At 34.1% G+C, this 17,194-nt stretch overlaps 1 protein-coding gene and 1 pseudogene across 1 annotated transcript in view; one reads left to right on the top strand and one right to left on the bottom strand.

Moving 5' to 3' along the window:
- The window catches only part of LOC139318620 (VPS10 domain-containing receptor SorCS3-like), a 478,807-nt gene that overhangs the window by 118,699 nt on the left and 342,914 nt on the right, over positions 1-17,194 (bottom strand). The window contains exon 7 of the mRNA XM_070946166.1: positions 13,637-13,755. Coding sequence (XP_070802267.1) covers positions 13,637-13,755 — 119 coding nt within the window. The remainder of the gene's footprint in view (positions 1-13,636; positions 13,756-17,194) is intronic.
- LOC139318621 (small ribosomal subunit protein eS1-like) lies at positions 16,097-16,893 on the top strand (annotated as a pseudogene).

The raw sequence follows: 17,194 nt of genomic DNA, 5'->3' as shown, positions 1-17,194 counted from the left end.
CAATGTGTAAAACACTGTATGGATATGGTAGAAATGGTTTGGAAATATAGAAATATGTGAAAAGGTATGGTGAATAATGTTGATATAAACTAGATTTTGTTATATTTTCTTTTTCTCCACTTCTGCTTTTATTTTGCTTACTATTTCTTCATTTTAGTGCTTCATGCTGTGAAAATGAATAAAGCAATTGGTATGTGTACTGTATATGCTTAATATATTTGTATCATGCCTTTCAACTAACAACTGAAAGGAGCCCAAATGGAAGTCTTTCCTTATTTAATTCTCACCATAAAAATCCAGCAAAACATGATAGCTTGAGAAATAATGGCTGGTCCAGTCTCTTTCACAATAAAGTGATGGTTTGAACTTCAGTCTCTCTAGCCAACTCCTTAATCCATACTCATATTATCTCTCTGATTGCTTAATCCTCTTTCCTTCTATGCCAAGTTATCCTGTTATAATTATCATAAAATAGGAAAGAAGCAACTGAAAAAGACAAAATGTCTGAAAGCAAAATGTGGGTCTGCAGGTCCTGGTGATCTAAAGATTATCAAGAAATACAGATTTTTCATGTCTACTTTATAAGAAGTAACTCAATTTACAGAGTTTCAATTATTCCAAATTCCCTATTTCCAACCAATGCTACTGGAACATATTGCATCTCATCTTCGTATGTAGCAAAAGATCTAAATGATTATAAAGCATGTGGATCATTCTTAAGATTGGGGTGGGGGGGGGACAAACTGATGAAATCAACTACGATTTCATCCAGGGAGTAAAATAAAGCTTTAGCTGATAGGGCCAATTTGGTGCTTGTCTCAGCAAGGAAATAAAATAGCCTTTGCATGATTGACCTCCATGGTAATATATATCACAGGAAATTATCAAAAACTTCATTAAAGCTCTCTGGTTAGTAATGGAGTTGGGAAGAATCACTTTTAATTTATTTTAATGAAGTTTTCCTATAAGCAAACTTGCCTACAGTGAATTCTGGATATTATTGCAGCTCCCAGCCCCCTACCCTTTATTTCATATTTGATTAATGTCATTTAATTATTTCCCCTGTGCTCATTCATCATGCTTAACCCAAAATTAGCTGGGTTTGTGTTCTCTCTTTCTTGCCCTCTGCTTACTGATGGGCTCATTAATCTGTAAGGATGTGTGAGGGGCTGGGGCAACTGTTGACATTCCATTTAATGAGTTTAATTGGGAATTTGGCCAATTGACACCACTTCTTTTTTCAAATTCGTTGTCATCTCTCTTGTTCCCTCCCACACACACTCTACCATTTCTCTTGGTCATCTCCATATCATGCCATATTTATGCTGTACTTTATTGTTCATAAAAATGAACCCTTCCTAAACAATAGAAAACCAAACACAAACATCATAGTTTCTTTTATAGTTACTTTAACAATATTTAAAGGAACAGTACAATTTAGACAGAATAAACCGAAAAGAATATCTCAAGGAGATTCACATTAATCATCAAGGATATATCCAAAACTAAAGAATACTCCAATAGGGTTGAGTGATTTACATGACAATTATGATGTGACTCAAATCAGGTGAAGTAGTTCAAATATTTAATTTAGTTTTCAAGTGTATTTAGAGTATATAATTCATGCTGATTCTTAATGGAATAACTCACTTTAAACAGTTGGGGGAAAGGGAGAAATGTACAGAAGACTTCTGCTAGAAACCATTTGGCAGCAAAGACCTAAATATGTGCACAACTGTTTTGAGGATAAAAAGAATCTTCAAGAATTTAGCCATATCCTGCTTAGAATAGGCCAAATCTAAATTCTGTTCCATTTCATATATATTTAAATAAAATTTCATATATATTAAATTAACAAGTTAATTACAATTCAAAATCATATTTAGAAGTCAAACTCCAGACATTAGGATGCGGATTTGGCCTTTGCGATTTCAAGTTGTATACTTTTTCTTTAAAGGGAGTGCTAATTGATGAAACTAGAACTTCTGTATTTTGAGATGGGATTATGTAATCAATAAAATGCAATAGTCCTCAAACATACCTGCTCTTCTTGAGAAGTTCCAGGTAGTCCTTGATTTACAATCATTATTCAGTGACCATTTGAAGGTACAGTGGTTCTGAATAAAGGGACTTACGACCTGGGTCTGAAGTTATGCCATTGCAGACCCCTATGGTGATACGATTAAAATTTAGGTGTTTGGCAATCTGCCTGCACTTATGGCCACCTCAGGGATGCTTCAACTCTCCCACCCAACTATCTCTTGCTCCCATTATTCCCCTTTGGTTCCCTGCCGCCATCTTCTTGCCCCCACTGTGGATGAGGTCTACCTGATCTTACTACAGGGCCAGGCTGAGATTGGTTTTGCACTGCAAAAAAAAAAAAAAGAAGAAGAAATAAAAGAAAAGCTGCAGTACTCCAAAACCCCCTTTGCAAAAAGCTCTTGGTGAATCTAAGCAAAGGGCATACCTCACTGGCAGTAGAAGCAAAAAGATGGTGAAGATCAGCCGATGCAGCACAGGGTAGCAGGGGTGTCCAAGGGCAGGGTGGTGAGGATAAATGTACCTGGAACTGGGCTAGACAACAATTGCAAGAACACAGCAAGCAACCCCAGTAAGATGGTTCTCATGGTTCCTCAATAAAATAAGAGGATTTCAACTCTCCCCCAGCCACCTATTGCCTCCCATCTCTGCTCTTTAGACCACCCTGCCCAAGGTGGAAGAAGTTAGAAGTAACTTACCTTACTGAGGACCAAGCCCAAAGTGGCTGATTGAGGTGGGTACTCATTTAAACAACCTGTGATTCCTAGTTAATATTAACAATGTAGGTAATGGCATCTTAGTTTATGACCTACTCACCTAGCAATGGAAATTCTGGCTTCAATTGTGGTTGTAATTCAAGGAGTACCAATAATGTTATTTAATAAACAAGCTTTTTATGTGCTCATTGACTAATTAAGCAACATTCTTATCTTTTCTTCCCAGTGTTTACTGCTGCCCTAAACAATTCTACACAGCCATAGAAAACAATCAGAAGTGAAACTTTCATTGCAACACCTACACAAAAAAAATTACATCTGTTTTTACAGCAAAAAGCTGTTTACATTTAATCATTTTTATGAAGAACATCAGGAAGAGAACAATGTAGACTTTTTGGGTAGTCTTATATCACTTTATGCATATATTTTCTCTCTATCAAACAAAATAGGAGAAGAAGAAGAGAAGAAGAGGAAAATAGTAAAAGGAAGCAGAGTATAAAATGAATAACAGAAATAAAAGCCCCCAGAAGCAGGAGGATTTAAAGTTAACACATTTTTACAGATGTTTTGCTTCAGGTACCAAATCCAATAATACTTGGCTTAGTTTAGAACAAACAGTGATAGAGACTGGGGAATTTGCAGAAAAGCAAATAAGAGAGTATCTGTTTGAATATTGTTCATATATCTTTAAAGTATCTTTGCTTAAAAAAAATAAGCTTCTGTTTGCATAATCTCAAGTCTCGTTGGAATTTAGAGAAAAGGAGTAATGCATTTCTCTCTTTCCATAATATGTCGATCAACATTGTCAGTCATTATTTGCCAATAAAATAGCTGACATCATGTTCATCCCAGAAATGTTTTCTCCTATTACTTTCATTATAAGCTTTTAATGATTGATTCAATAAAAATCTCAGGGAGCTGATCCCTGCAGTGCTGCCAGAGATTCCTTGTCAGCATTGATTACAAAGATAAAAGTCAATTGGCACTAAGGAGGAAGAAGTTAAAAATAAATGAGTGGTTCAATTTATATTAAAACATAATGGCTCTGAGTTAAGCTATATATATGAGGGCACATATGAGCACATGTCCTGAGACAATACAAAATGTTATATCAGGGTGAAAATGTTCAACAGTATTAAATAAATTTATGTATGTTCCACATAATTTCTATTTTGTGCCTAAATATATTATAGTTAATAGAGTTGAACATCATGGGTCTGATCTATAATGCAGACCCAACATACGCACAAGGTTAAGTGAAACAAAGGAGCCTGTATTCATTTCTTAAAGCTAAAATGGAGAAGAAGTTGGGTCAGACTTTATTGGTTTGATCTTTTCAAGGCTGTCTTTAGAAAACATGACTCTTGATAAAGGGTAGATATCTAGATATTGGTGAATAACAAATCCAGTAGGCTTCATCAGTGTCTAATATCCCTTTCTCTTCCCTTCCCTTCCCTTCCCTTCCCAGCAGGCAGGTAAGTGGTTGCTGCTGAGTGGAAGAGAAAACAAGGGATTGCAAGAAAGGCTGGGAAACTGTCATGGAATGATCAAAATGATCAACATGTGGCTATAACAGCAGCAGCCCAGCAATGCTTAAGCAGCCAGAATTTCCCAAATTTCATTTCTTCAAGAGTCATGGCTCTTAAATGTTGGATGCATTATGTAAGTTAGCCCATTTGGGGTACCTTGGTTCAAAAATTGTTGCCATGTAATGCATTGTTTTAAAAGTGACAGGATTAGAGTTTTAGTAGTATGTAGCTAATGCGAGGTGGGAGAGACAAGAAAGGTAGAGTGACAGACAGCATAAACAATCAAGAAAGCAAAGATTCTTCACTCCACAGCCCTCACTTACCTTTCTTATTGTATATTTCTCATATAAATGCTTTATATGAGAAAAAAATAAAATAATGTTTCTGGACCAGATACCTATATAATAATAATTTATTATGCCCACATTACACAAGTTTTTGGCTAATGGTGCACAATTTAAAGCAGAAATGGAGTGAAGCCACATGCAGAAGCCAATTCCACTTCTATCCAAGGTAAAGGGAATAGCAGATATTGTAAAACATACAGAAGATTTAAACATTAGGCATTTGTGACACTCAGAAGAACTTACAAATTCTAAGATAGATGTCATAATCATAACCTTTAATTGTGAACATCAATTGCAATGTCCCTGCAAACCATGTTTTACAGTTGAAAAAGTGAATGCATAAAGTCACAAATTTTCAAAAAAATTGTAAAAGTGTTCGATATTTCAGTGTTTATTATACTCCAGGTTATTTAAGCAAAAACAATTTAATCTCTGTGGTGCATTCCCTACTTTATTTGGATTGGATAATTCACTTGAATTTGGTCCAACCAGGTCAAGATTTTTCATTATTGCCTCACCTTCAAGAACGTTCCAGGATCTACTCCAGGATTTCATTGACTGCTCTGTCCTGAATTCTTCAAAGTAAATATTTGTAATTTTAACTAAGAACTACTTTTGCAAAACTTGGTGGAGGTGGGTGAGGTGGAAATAACATTTTGTGGGACAGCTAAAAATTCATTAATTGCACACTTGTGGGATTTCATTTTATATCCTGAGAGAGAAATTTCATCTAGGAGATAATGTTTGATTCAACAATATAGTTAAACATTATAAACGAGAAGCATTAATATTTAAATTACCTAAGTATTATCTACTGAAGGTCAACATCATTATCAACTAGTATTGTAGAAAATTACACACAGTATCCAGGGAGTAAATTTGATTGACCATGGGTATTTTTTTTTCCAGTTAAACTTAAAAAGGGATTACATTGTATCTATATATCCAAAATTAGCTAAACTGATAGGTCATTCATTTGTAATGTACTCTATCTGTAATATGGTCTTTGGAATTAAATGTCTGATTTATATGAATGGATGTGATTTGATTCATTGTGAAATATTTCAGTTGAAAATCATCTTGTGTGTTCCAAGACTTACTTTATTTACTGTATAAATACAATTGATTGATCAGTTGACAGCTAGAGAACTATGGTACTTCAAAGATTTGGAATGCTCTATCACTTTATTTATTTACAAGAAAAGACTTGAATCTGACTATGCTCAACTATCAGTCTGTGAAGGATTACAAACAAACTTTTGTATAAGGTATCACAGAAGTTGAAAAACTTCCAAATTGGATAGAACAAAGAAATATTGTGATGGAGGAACTGGGTGTATTGATGAGAGAGAGGATGTAGACTAATGTCAAGTTTTACTGTATCACTCAGCTAAGAAATTTTCTAGTGCCCCAAGAGCCTCTTTATATTTTTGTGGACTTAAAAATGTCATTTAATTCCCAGAGGTAGGTTATAGAAGAAGCTGTAAGAATCCTACATTAATAGGTGGCTATTGTTTTAATTAAATTAAGGGATAATAGCACCCCTATGTACATTATATATCAAAGTGCCAAACTGATAATTTGTGTGAATGAAGCTTTGAAAGAAGTTTGTTCATAAAGCAGCATCACAAAGCAAATGTGGTCCTCTTGCTTTATAACACTTTACTGCTGGCCCATTTTTGAGATGCTAATCTGTCTGCACATTCTGTGACAGTGTCAGGACCAGAATCTCTTGTGCATGTCACAGCTTTGCAACTTCCTTCAAGGAGCTTCCTTGAAGCATATGCATTGAAAGTCTTCCAGACTGTTGAAGCCACTTAGTTTGAAAGCTGATGCAGAGCTGAAGAGTGTAGTAACCAGCCAGCCCTGGTGGAAAACTTCCAGATTGGGAAATTTCCTCAAATGCTGTGACATGCCTGAAAATTCCTTGGTCTATATATGGTGAAATTCTTCCAAATTAGACAGGTCTACCAAATATCCTCAATATACTTAGCCCAAAACACTCCAACCAATGTTTGTGGCTGGGGAGAGGGCAAGGATGGAACGATCTTTCTTCCACAGTGCTAGAATACAGCCATTGGAGGTTTTCAAAACTGAATGGATTCAAGAAAGACTTCAGCCAATTCCATAGGTTGCTAAGAAGTGTAGTACCCAGATAATAATCAGGATGAATGCAAACATTGCAGGGTTGCCCACAGTATGCAATGAAGTCACTTAGTTTGGATCTCCTTGACCATAACATGTTGGAAATCTTGCAGACTGAACAATTTCATAAAACACTGAGGGCAATTCCAAGAAGATAGCCAATATCGAAGGTCAAGACAAAAACAGGTCTATCTGTCTTTCTTTTCTTTTCTTTTCTTTTCTTTTCTTTTCTTTTCTTTTCTTTTCTTTTCTTTTCTTTTCTTTTCTTTTCTTTTCTTTTCTTTTCTTTTCTTTTCTTTCCCATGCTTCTACATTACCCCCAATTTGACTGAAGATATCTGAAGCTACCTAAGTGGTTTCACTGAGATGAATTAGGTGGCCTTCTTATTTTGGAGAAATAAATCAGTTCAATTTCATCTAAATCTATTTTGCATTCCTCAGGTCCCTTAGATGTAATAACCATCTTAAAAATTTGTTTGATCAGATTCCTATTAAAAAAAGGGTCAAGCTAAACTGCATATTAGCTTTCTTTTTGTACAATATTTATGTTAACTTTGTGGCACATTCCTTAACCAATAATGAACTTTATCCTTGTATGCTGACCATAAGAAACTTGACCTATAGTCAAGTTTCTGTATACTGATGATATGGCAGTCTTTTTGATAGGTTTGGTAGATTTATAAGAGGGCTTCAAATTTTTCCTTTTATTATGTTGAGGAAAGCCTAACCATAAATTATGGAAAAATAAAGATCATGTCTTTTCAAAGAGATGTACAGTAGATGAAAAGATTAATGGAAACTACATAGAATAGTCCAAGACCTTTAAATATCTTGGGAATATCTTCCATGCTTTAGGCACCTGGAATATGAAAGGAAAATCAGCAGCACAAAGGGCACAAAAATAAGTGAAGCTATCTCTCCTCTCTCTGTTTCTCTGCCTCTCTCTGTCTCTCTCTGTCTCTATATCTATCTATCTATCTATCTATCTATCTATCTATCTATCTATCTATCTATCTACAGTATCTATCTCTCTCTATAAGATGCAGTGATTTCAAACTCAATACATATAAGGTATTTAAAGCTAGCTTAATTTCTTTTACCTTTTAATTGGTCAATCTTTACATAGACCTTAAATCTGTATCTAAAAGCTGCTTTGGATTGTATAGGGAAGTTTATTAAGACTTCTCTTTAGGATCAAGAGCTGAGCTTATCAAGAGACAACAAAACCTTTGATGTTTTAGTACACCTAAATAAACATTAACATAACTGAAAATAGCAATTAAGGCCAAATGGAAATAGCAAGACCCCAAATCAAAGGTGGGTTTCAGCAGGTTCTGACCAGTTCTGGAGAACCAGTAGTGGAAATTTTGATTAGTTCGGAGAACTGGTAGTAAAAATTCTGACTGGCCCCGCCCCCATCTATTCTCTGCTTCCGAAGTCCCAGCTGATTGGGAGGAAATGGAGATTTTACAGTATCCTTCCCCTGCCACTCCCACCAAGTCATTCCCACAGAACTGGTAATAAAAAATTTTGAAACCCACCACTGCCCCAAATACACTGTCTTTCTATTAATTAAAGATAAGTTTGATAAAACTTGATTCATTCATCATTCAAAGGCTATTTTGTTTAATTAGGAATTTGCACAAAAAGTCTTACCCAAATACTTGCTATGTCTCTACTGATATTTCCTTTCAGAAGGGAATGAAAAAAGGCTGCATTCTGGCCTTTCTTGTCCTTAGTATTTATGCAAAGTCTGTCATCATATTAACCAAAGCAAAATCCCACACTGCTAAACTCTGCAATTTGGCATGAATAAATTAAAATATATTTCTGACAGGGTTAGCAAGAATGCCAGTGGCATACTAGGCTTCTTTCATACTAAAGGAAAGCAGGAAAGAATACATCTGGTACTACAAAATTCTGTGACTCCCCAAAATTTAACTTTACTCATTCTATCCTTTTAACTGCCTCCATAAAGACCAGAGGAATGAGACCAGCTAATGCCAGGGAGATGACTGTTTCAAAGAGCATATAATAACTGTTTGTTCAGTCCAGATTCATAAAAGTGCTATTCCAAATATCCTGCTATATCTGGAATAACAGAATAACAGAGTTGGAAGGGACCTTGGAAGTCTTCTAGTCCAACCCCCTGCTTAGGCAGGAAACCCTACGCCACTTCAGACAAATGGTTATCCAATCTCTTCTTAAAAACTTGCAATTTGGGACCATTCACAACTTCTGGCGGCAAGTTGTTTCACTGATTAATTGTTCTAACTGTCAGGAAATTTCTCCTTAGTTCTAAGTTGCTTCTTTCCTTGATTAGTTTCCACCCATTGCTTCTTGTACTGCCCTCGGGTGCTTTGGAGAATAGCTTGACTCTCTCTTCTTTGTGGCAGCCCCTGAGATATTGGAACATTGCTACCTGGTCCTTCTTTTCATTAAACTAGACATACCCAGTTCCTGCAACCATTCTTCATTTGTTTTAGCCTCCAGTCCCCTAATCATCTTTGTTGCTCTTCTCTGCACTCTTTTCAGAATCTCCACATCTTTCTTACATCATGGCACTCAAAACTGGATGCAGTATTCCAAGTGTGGCCTTACCAAGGCATTAACATTTCACATCATCTTGATTCTATCCCTCTGTTTATGCAATCTAGAACTGTGTTGGCTTTTTTGGCAGCTGCTGCACACTGCTGGCTCATATTTAAATACAATTCTATATTTAGAAGCTGGCATGATCCCACTGGCATCTAGGGTCTGCATATGTTGACTCTATGTCTGATTCAAGCTTTGATAAAAACCTTGACCATCACTATCCTAGTTATTGCTACTTCTTTCTGGAAAACCAACATCCAGAAGGATCATGTCAGTGAGGCTTCTAATGTACAGCTCTACTAGAGCTGCAATCTGATAGCAGGTGTTTGATACCCCCTCTCAGGACAAACTAGGAGATCAATATTGCCAGGATATACACAGGAAACCCTTCAGACCAACTAATTAATTATTCAATATTAACTGCTAAAAACTGTTTCTTAGTTTGCTTTAATGTCTTGCTGTCTGAATATTGAAGTTATAACAATATTCCTTTTAAAGTGCAAACTTTTCCCATGAGCTGAAAGAATCTACGATTTAGTCCACATACTCCTTTGTTATCTTTTCTATAGCAATGTGCATCATACCCTGATAACTTTGCTTGCAATAAGTTTGAACTCTTCTATGGTGAGTTTCTCCAGAAGAGTTGCATGATCTCCTTCAGTCGCCACAGCTTTACAAAGAAAAACTTTCCTCTGAATTTAAAATCTTATAAATATGTAAACTATTTTTATGATTTCTATGCTATGTTCTTCTGTTACATCTCACTGGTCAGAACCACAACAAAGAAAATACACACATAAACATATCTATTCATTTAGTAGTTTAATAATTTTAATATTTTAGTATTTTATTCACAAAGTTTTATAATTTAGTTTTAATACTCTACTACTTTGTACTTAAAGTGTCTTGAAGTTTGAAGCATTTTATTTCTATTAATATGATTAAATATTCTATTTATAAGTCTTATTTAGATATCTCTATATCTAAATTTGAGCTTTGTAAAAATTACAAATATATAAAATGCTAGTTAATGACAATAATAAATGCATTATTACTCTATAATAGATTTTGAAATGTACTCAACTCCTGTACCTTTGTTCTGAATAAAAACTATAGCAGAATTGGGGGAAAAACTGTGAGTGATAGCGTTTCTATAATACCCAACATTTAAAAAATATTATAGTCTACATTATGCATAGGCAACATTTCTTGTTCTAAGATGTGTGCCAATTGTGTGGTTGGATTCAGGAAAGAATACTCACATATATCATGTGCATACTATTCTTTTTGTAGAAAGATTGCTGGGAGATATAAAGAAACCCTGATGGTATTATTGGAAAAAAGAGGGATCAGTGAAAAACTCAGATAAATTTTTACAGGCTTCCAAAAGCTGCATCAAGACATGAATATTTCTTGAAAGTTGCATGGTAACTGCAGGCAGTATGACTATATAAAACTGTGAGTTGACAATTTGTGTATTAGAAGCATTGATGCTTTAATGTAATCTGTTCTCATCATGTGCTACTTGGATTCTTATAATCTAATACAGAGGGGAAATCTATGGCCCTCCAGATATTTTTGGATGACACATCCAATAAACTCTGACTTTTAGTTATGCTGGCTAGATTTGACAGGAATAGCCTTCCATACTTTTCTCATGAACCATACAAGCAAGGGGGATATCATACAGGGCTTTCTAGGCATAGAAAGGTGAATGAATTGTCTGAGTTTTGTAAATTTTAAAATCTTAATCTGAACTTTAATGTTCCAAACAACAGATACAAAAATATTCTGTACCAGTAACTGAAAAACATTAAAACTTTGATGCATTGCTTTTTTTAAAATAGAAGAAATGATTTTGAGCCCCAAGCATTTTGTTTCTGATGAATGCCAAGCAGTGCAAATGAATGATTATCCTGTCAATCTGGTGCAAAGTGTCTGATATTTGTTGCTTAGCTTCAGAATGAAAAATAGGACCTGTCTTTAGAAGATTTTATCTATCCTCTAGAAATGATGACTGGGACTATAGTAGTTGAAGTTCAACATATGAAGGGGATCGACATAATGGAGAAGGCTGCTTGAGACAAGCATGTGTTCTAAGTGTGACAAAAAGTTCTAGAATTCTTTGTTGAATTGCTTTTGTCATATTCTCATCTATCCTAGCTTGTTATTTCCAGAAAGAAGTACTAGGCAATTTCATAAGATCACTGCAAATAAACACCCATACACTCCATAAACAAATTGATCAAAGGCCAGGATGACCAGTACTGAAAAACTCTGAGATCTGTAGTTCAGCAACTGGATGATCACCAATGTTTTACGGTGAGTTAGAAATGGGTGGAGAACATATATAATAGATTATGTTTTTGATAGCATTCAAAAGGTTTATAATTTAGGGACATTGATGTATTAAATATAACTATTGTGTAAAAGAAATGACATTTGTATTTTGCCTTTTTTTAAAAAAAATATTATTAAATTTATTTGCTATCCATCTTGCTACAGGGATTCATAAAAAAACAGATTACTTAGTATAATTATAAGCATGCTGCAACCTTTGAACTAATCTTTATTCTTACCAGTGTACATCACAACATTTATGTTACATCCATTGGTTAGCCTTTCTCCAGAAATTCATAGCAATTTACATAGAGAGTTTCAGTTCATGTTTCCTACCATTAGAAAGATGTTGGATGTATTCAGGAGAGAAGCTAATATCAGTCAGTGAGTTTCCATAAGTGAGGATGTATCAGCAAATGAATTCCAGTCTGCCCATGAAATAATGTTCACTTTCTTCTGGAAGAGGGCCATTTCAAAAATAGTTCAACTGTATCCTGAAAATAAACCTTTTGGAGCAGGAATCAGTTCAAAGTGTTCTGAAGCCAAACTACAATTGGAATCTGAAAACTATTTTCTGTTCAAAAAAAAAAAATCTATTAGACCATCCCTGGAGTCAGTAGATTAGAAACTGTAGTGACACAGTGTTTATAGTGCAGTATTGCAGGCTAACTCGTCCAGAGCCAGGAGTTCGATCCTGACTGGCTCAAGGTTGAATCAGCCTTTCTTTCTTCTAAGGTCGGTAAAATAAGGACCCATTATGGGGGGAAATATGCTGACTCTGTAAATTACTTAGAGAGTGCTGTAAAGCACTATGAAGTGGCATATAAATCTAAGTGCTATTTCTATTGGTAGATTAGTACATAATTGAAAAAAAAAAGATTTTGAATAGCCCTACTTATAACATCATTTAAAAAAACTGCATATATTTTATTTCATTTCTTGAATTTTATTTTTTCCTCACATATATTTTATGTCATAATTATACTAAGTAATCTGTTTTTTATGCTTTGCGCATGCACAGAGGGTCCAAAATTGCACTTGCTGTGTACACATGGCGCACGCCCTTTCAAACCAGTAGAGAAGGTAAGTAGATTTCACCCCTGCATTGAATATCCATTTTTCTAAATGTAAAGATGGAAATCCTTTATATTTAACATTCTATTAGCTTGGTATTTTATATTTAATAATAAATGAACAATACAATTACCATAAATATCTATTTATATTGTTTGAACCGTTAGCAGGGGAGTATTGTCATAACCTTGAAAATGGAATTAAAGAGCAATTAAATAAACATTAGTTGAGCCCTGAATAAGAAAAAGAGGTCAGAAAGATGCTCAAGATAATCTCCCTGAATTCTTTTTAGTCTGAAAAGAAGCAGGGGAAATGCTGTCAGGCTTTTCAATTCTGTTAATATATCCTACAACAATAAAACAGAATTCTAATAGTCTTTTCAGTGTATGTTTTTAACCTAATCTGGCATAATTTAAGAGACTGATCATTACATTACCCACAACTAAAGAAAACATGGATGTAACAGAAAATATTTTTTTAAACATTGGAAAAGGGAAAACCAATAACTGTAGTGTACCACATTTATTTTGCAATGAATTATCAATACAAATAAAAAACAGAGAAATTAAATTATTAGATATATTGAGGTATAGATAATTTAGTTCTCGATAGTAAGATAAGCATTTTGAAAATATATTAGATGTTCCTTTATTAAAAACAAGAAAAACAATTGTACTCTTATCACTTTTTGTCAATGAAGGTTTGTTTCGTTTTGAAAATATGGTCAATATTCTTGATTTTTTAACAAAGAGGATTTCCCCATAGTATTCAATTATTTCCTAGTTAGGTACCCTTTTGATAACTGGGAGGCAAATCTCTCATTAAAATATGCTATGATGTGTAGACATACCTGAATAAAGATATATTCATCCTGGACAACAAGTGAACTTGTATCAATGGAGTGCAAAAAAGGTCCATTCCTGGTGGTCTCTGAACATTCTTGAATCCTACAAGTTAGATAATGGGCATCTGTATGGGAAAGATAACCTTGTATGAAAAAATGTTGACCGATTATTTGTTATGGATTAAGTAAAGCAAATATTCATCTTTTGCCATGGCCAACTTCGTATTCCTATTTTTTCATGTTGACCATTCTATTCTATGCCATTCTATTGCCTATTTCTGAAATCACTGTTTTCCTTCTTCTGCTTTTAAGCTCCCAATTAGGTGCCTGAGCAATACATCCATATTATTTTTTAAAAAATTCATTTTTAGGTGAGGTGAAAAGTAAATTCCCAGCTCCTTTTTTAATTAAAAAGTCTTACTGAAATTTTGCTGGATAAGGCCTGGGAATAGAAGTAGGGTTAATTTGCTTTAACAGATAAATGAGGTGGTGAGAGATTCTTTTTTCCTCTTCACTGAACAGTGACAGATTTTGGTACTCTTAAGCATAAGCATTTATTTAACTATTTTTACCTTGCAAGAACTATAAAGTGCTCCAAAGCAGTCTAAGAAACTCCAGAAGGTAATCCTTTTTCTGATGCCATTTTAACCTAGCCAAACTACTTTACTATGTCCACTGTATTCATCTGCTAAAGCCTGTTACTTATGATAGGTTAACAGGACTTCATTCTTTCTGATCTTCTCCAAAATCCAATAGGAGCAAAATGTGCTCCTTTATTCACATCACAATTTTGGGTGTATTTCATTTCAATTCCTATTCTCAATCATTCATGATTTTGTTTTGTCCTCAGTTAAAGTACAATGCAATGTTACAATACAATTAATGGTTTTTCATGCATTTCATTTATGCTGAATATCCAAGCTTCTTATCCACAAAAGCAAAAATTGTATCTATATAGTCTTTCACTGTTCATTGTTTAAGTTCAGAGACTTTCCATCTTCTAGAAAAGAAATATCTCTAACTCTACCTATACATTGTAGTGCCCATCAAAAGATACTATAACAAGATTTAACACCATCATTCTGACTGACTCTTCATTATTCTAAAATGCTAACGATAAACATATTTTTAAATTGCATTAGTTGTCAGCAGTTTGTTGAGTTCAACTATGCAGATTATGATTTTCCTGAGGAATCTAGTTACATAATCATAAAAGTCTGAGCAGCAAACATACACAGTTTAATTATATGATTAAAAACAGTACATTTAAAAATTATTCTTTTGGATATTTTGATGGTCAGTCTATAAAGCAAAGTGTCATTACAAATACATAGCAATTGAATTGTATTTCTTTTTGATCTTATAAGAATTAGGCATTACAATAACCAGATTAACTCAGACTGGATCCTATTACAAGAATAACTAATAATTAATTGCTCACTCAATATAATAGTGTCTGAGACAAATTTACTATTTATATATCAGTACATACATACATGCATACACACATTCATATATACCACTCTAGCAATTAGCTAGGTATTAAAAAGGTAATTTCTAGAGTTTATGGAACTATCCACATATGTTATCCATAGTTCATCAGTTATGATATAAAAACTTTTTTTCTACAATAAGAATTTGTTTAGCATAGATTCATAAAATGTGACTCAAAGGTTTAAGCACTGAACTAATAGAGACTGGACTGAATTTGGATTTGTTATCAATAATATATTGAAATATTCCATATTATATAGGAAATTATCATTCTGACATATTTTCGCTAATAATCTAATATAACGATACCTCCTTAAGTTTCACAGGAACATAGGATTCTACTTCCTCAGGTTTCGTATCCATCTTTTTTCCTCATTTAAGCTTATATCCTTATCTCATCTATTCATTCAGGAATATATATACCTGCATATATTTTGTCAATATAGTATAATGAAACAGTGTGTAAACATCCTTCAGACATGCAAACATCCAGCTACAGTCATAAAAGCAATCTAGCATCCGTTTCCTAGTGCAAATGCAACATGTAGGTCTGCAGGAAACAACAAATAAGGGAATAAAAGTGGCCATGTTTAATAAACAATCAGATTCAAAAAGGAAATGAAAGGGGGCACTTCCTGGAGCTCAGAATCCATGAAGCAAATAAGAACCATTTTACCAAACAAAGAGGCAGAAAAGAGATCAGCTCTTAGCCATCAATGAACCACATTTTTTTCTCTTCCAACATAAAAAAACCATCAGAGCAATGGGAATGGTGTTTTGAGCTCTATGATTAAAAAAGAAAATCCTGCAAAGGGACATATGTTGAAGACAACTGGTATATTAAACAATTATTGAAATAAAGGATTAAGCTGTTTTATAAGAGAGAAATATAAGTGTTATAGAGGAAAGCAAAATTAAATACTACATAAAGATTAAACGAAAAAATAGCTCTTTGGTTCCCGGTGCGGTGTTATGGCGGTAGGAAAGAACAAGCGCCTCACCAAAGGAGGGTAGAAAGGTGCCAAGAAGAAAGTGGTGGACCCTTTCTCAAAGAAAGACTGGTATGATGTCAAGGCTCCAGCAATGTTCAATATTCAAAACATTGGAAAGACGTTAGTTACCAGGTCTCAGGGAACAAAAATTGCCTCTGATGGACTGAAAGGCTGTGTATTTGAAGTAAGCCTTGCTGACCTACAGAATGATGAAGTTGCCTTCTGTAAATTCAAGCTGATTACAGAGAATGTCCAGGGGAAAAACTGCCTGACAAACTTTCATGGCATGGATCTCACACGGGATAAAATGTGTTCAATGGTTAAGAAATGGCAGACTATAATTGAAGCCCACATCGATGTCAAAACAACAGATGGGTATCTTCTACGCCTTTTCTGTGTTGGTTTCACCAAGAAAAGAACCAACCAGATTCACAAGACTTCCTATGCTCAGCACCAACAGGTCCGCCAAATCCGCAAAAAAATGGTGGAAATCATGACACGTGAAGTACAAACAAATGACTTAAAAGAAGTTGTAAATAAACTGATTCCAGACAGCATTGGTAAAGACATTAAAAAGGCATGTCAATCAATCTACCCCCTTCATGCTGTCTATGTTCACAAAGTTAAAATGCTCAAGAAGCCCAAGTTTGAACTGGACAAATTGATGGAACTGCACGGTGAAGGTGGTGGTGCTGGAAAACCATCTGGTGATGAAACTGGTGCCAAAGTAGAATGAGCTGACAGATATGAGCCCCCTGTGGAAGAATCTGTTTAAAATCAGACACAAAATAAAAGACTTCATATATATATATATATATATATATATATATATATATATATATATATATATATATATATATATATATATATATATATATATATATATATATATATATAAAGATTAAACGAAAAAATAGATTCCATTAAGTAAGCAGGATTGCCTGTTTTATATTTTATAGTATTTATAATATTTAATATGTATCTCATTTATAAATAATATGTATATCATAGTATATATATATATATATAATATTTATATTATTTATATATTTATATTAATTTATAATATAAATTGCTT

Source organism: Pituophis catenifer, unplaced genomic scaffold (genome assembly GCF_029215685.1).
Source record: "Pituophis catenifer annectens isolate HBS135680 unplaced genomic scaffold, rPitCat1.0.hap2 SCAF_6, whole genome shotgun sequence".
NCBI lineage: Eukaryota > Metazoa > Chordata > Lepidosauria > Squamata > Colubridae > Pituophis > Pituophis catenifer.
Note: the sequence above shows the minus strand (reverse complement) of the source record. Positions and strands in the feature narration are given on the sequence as shown.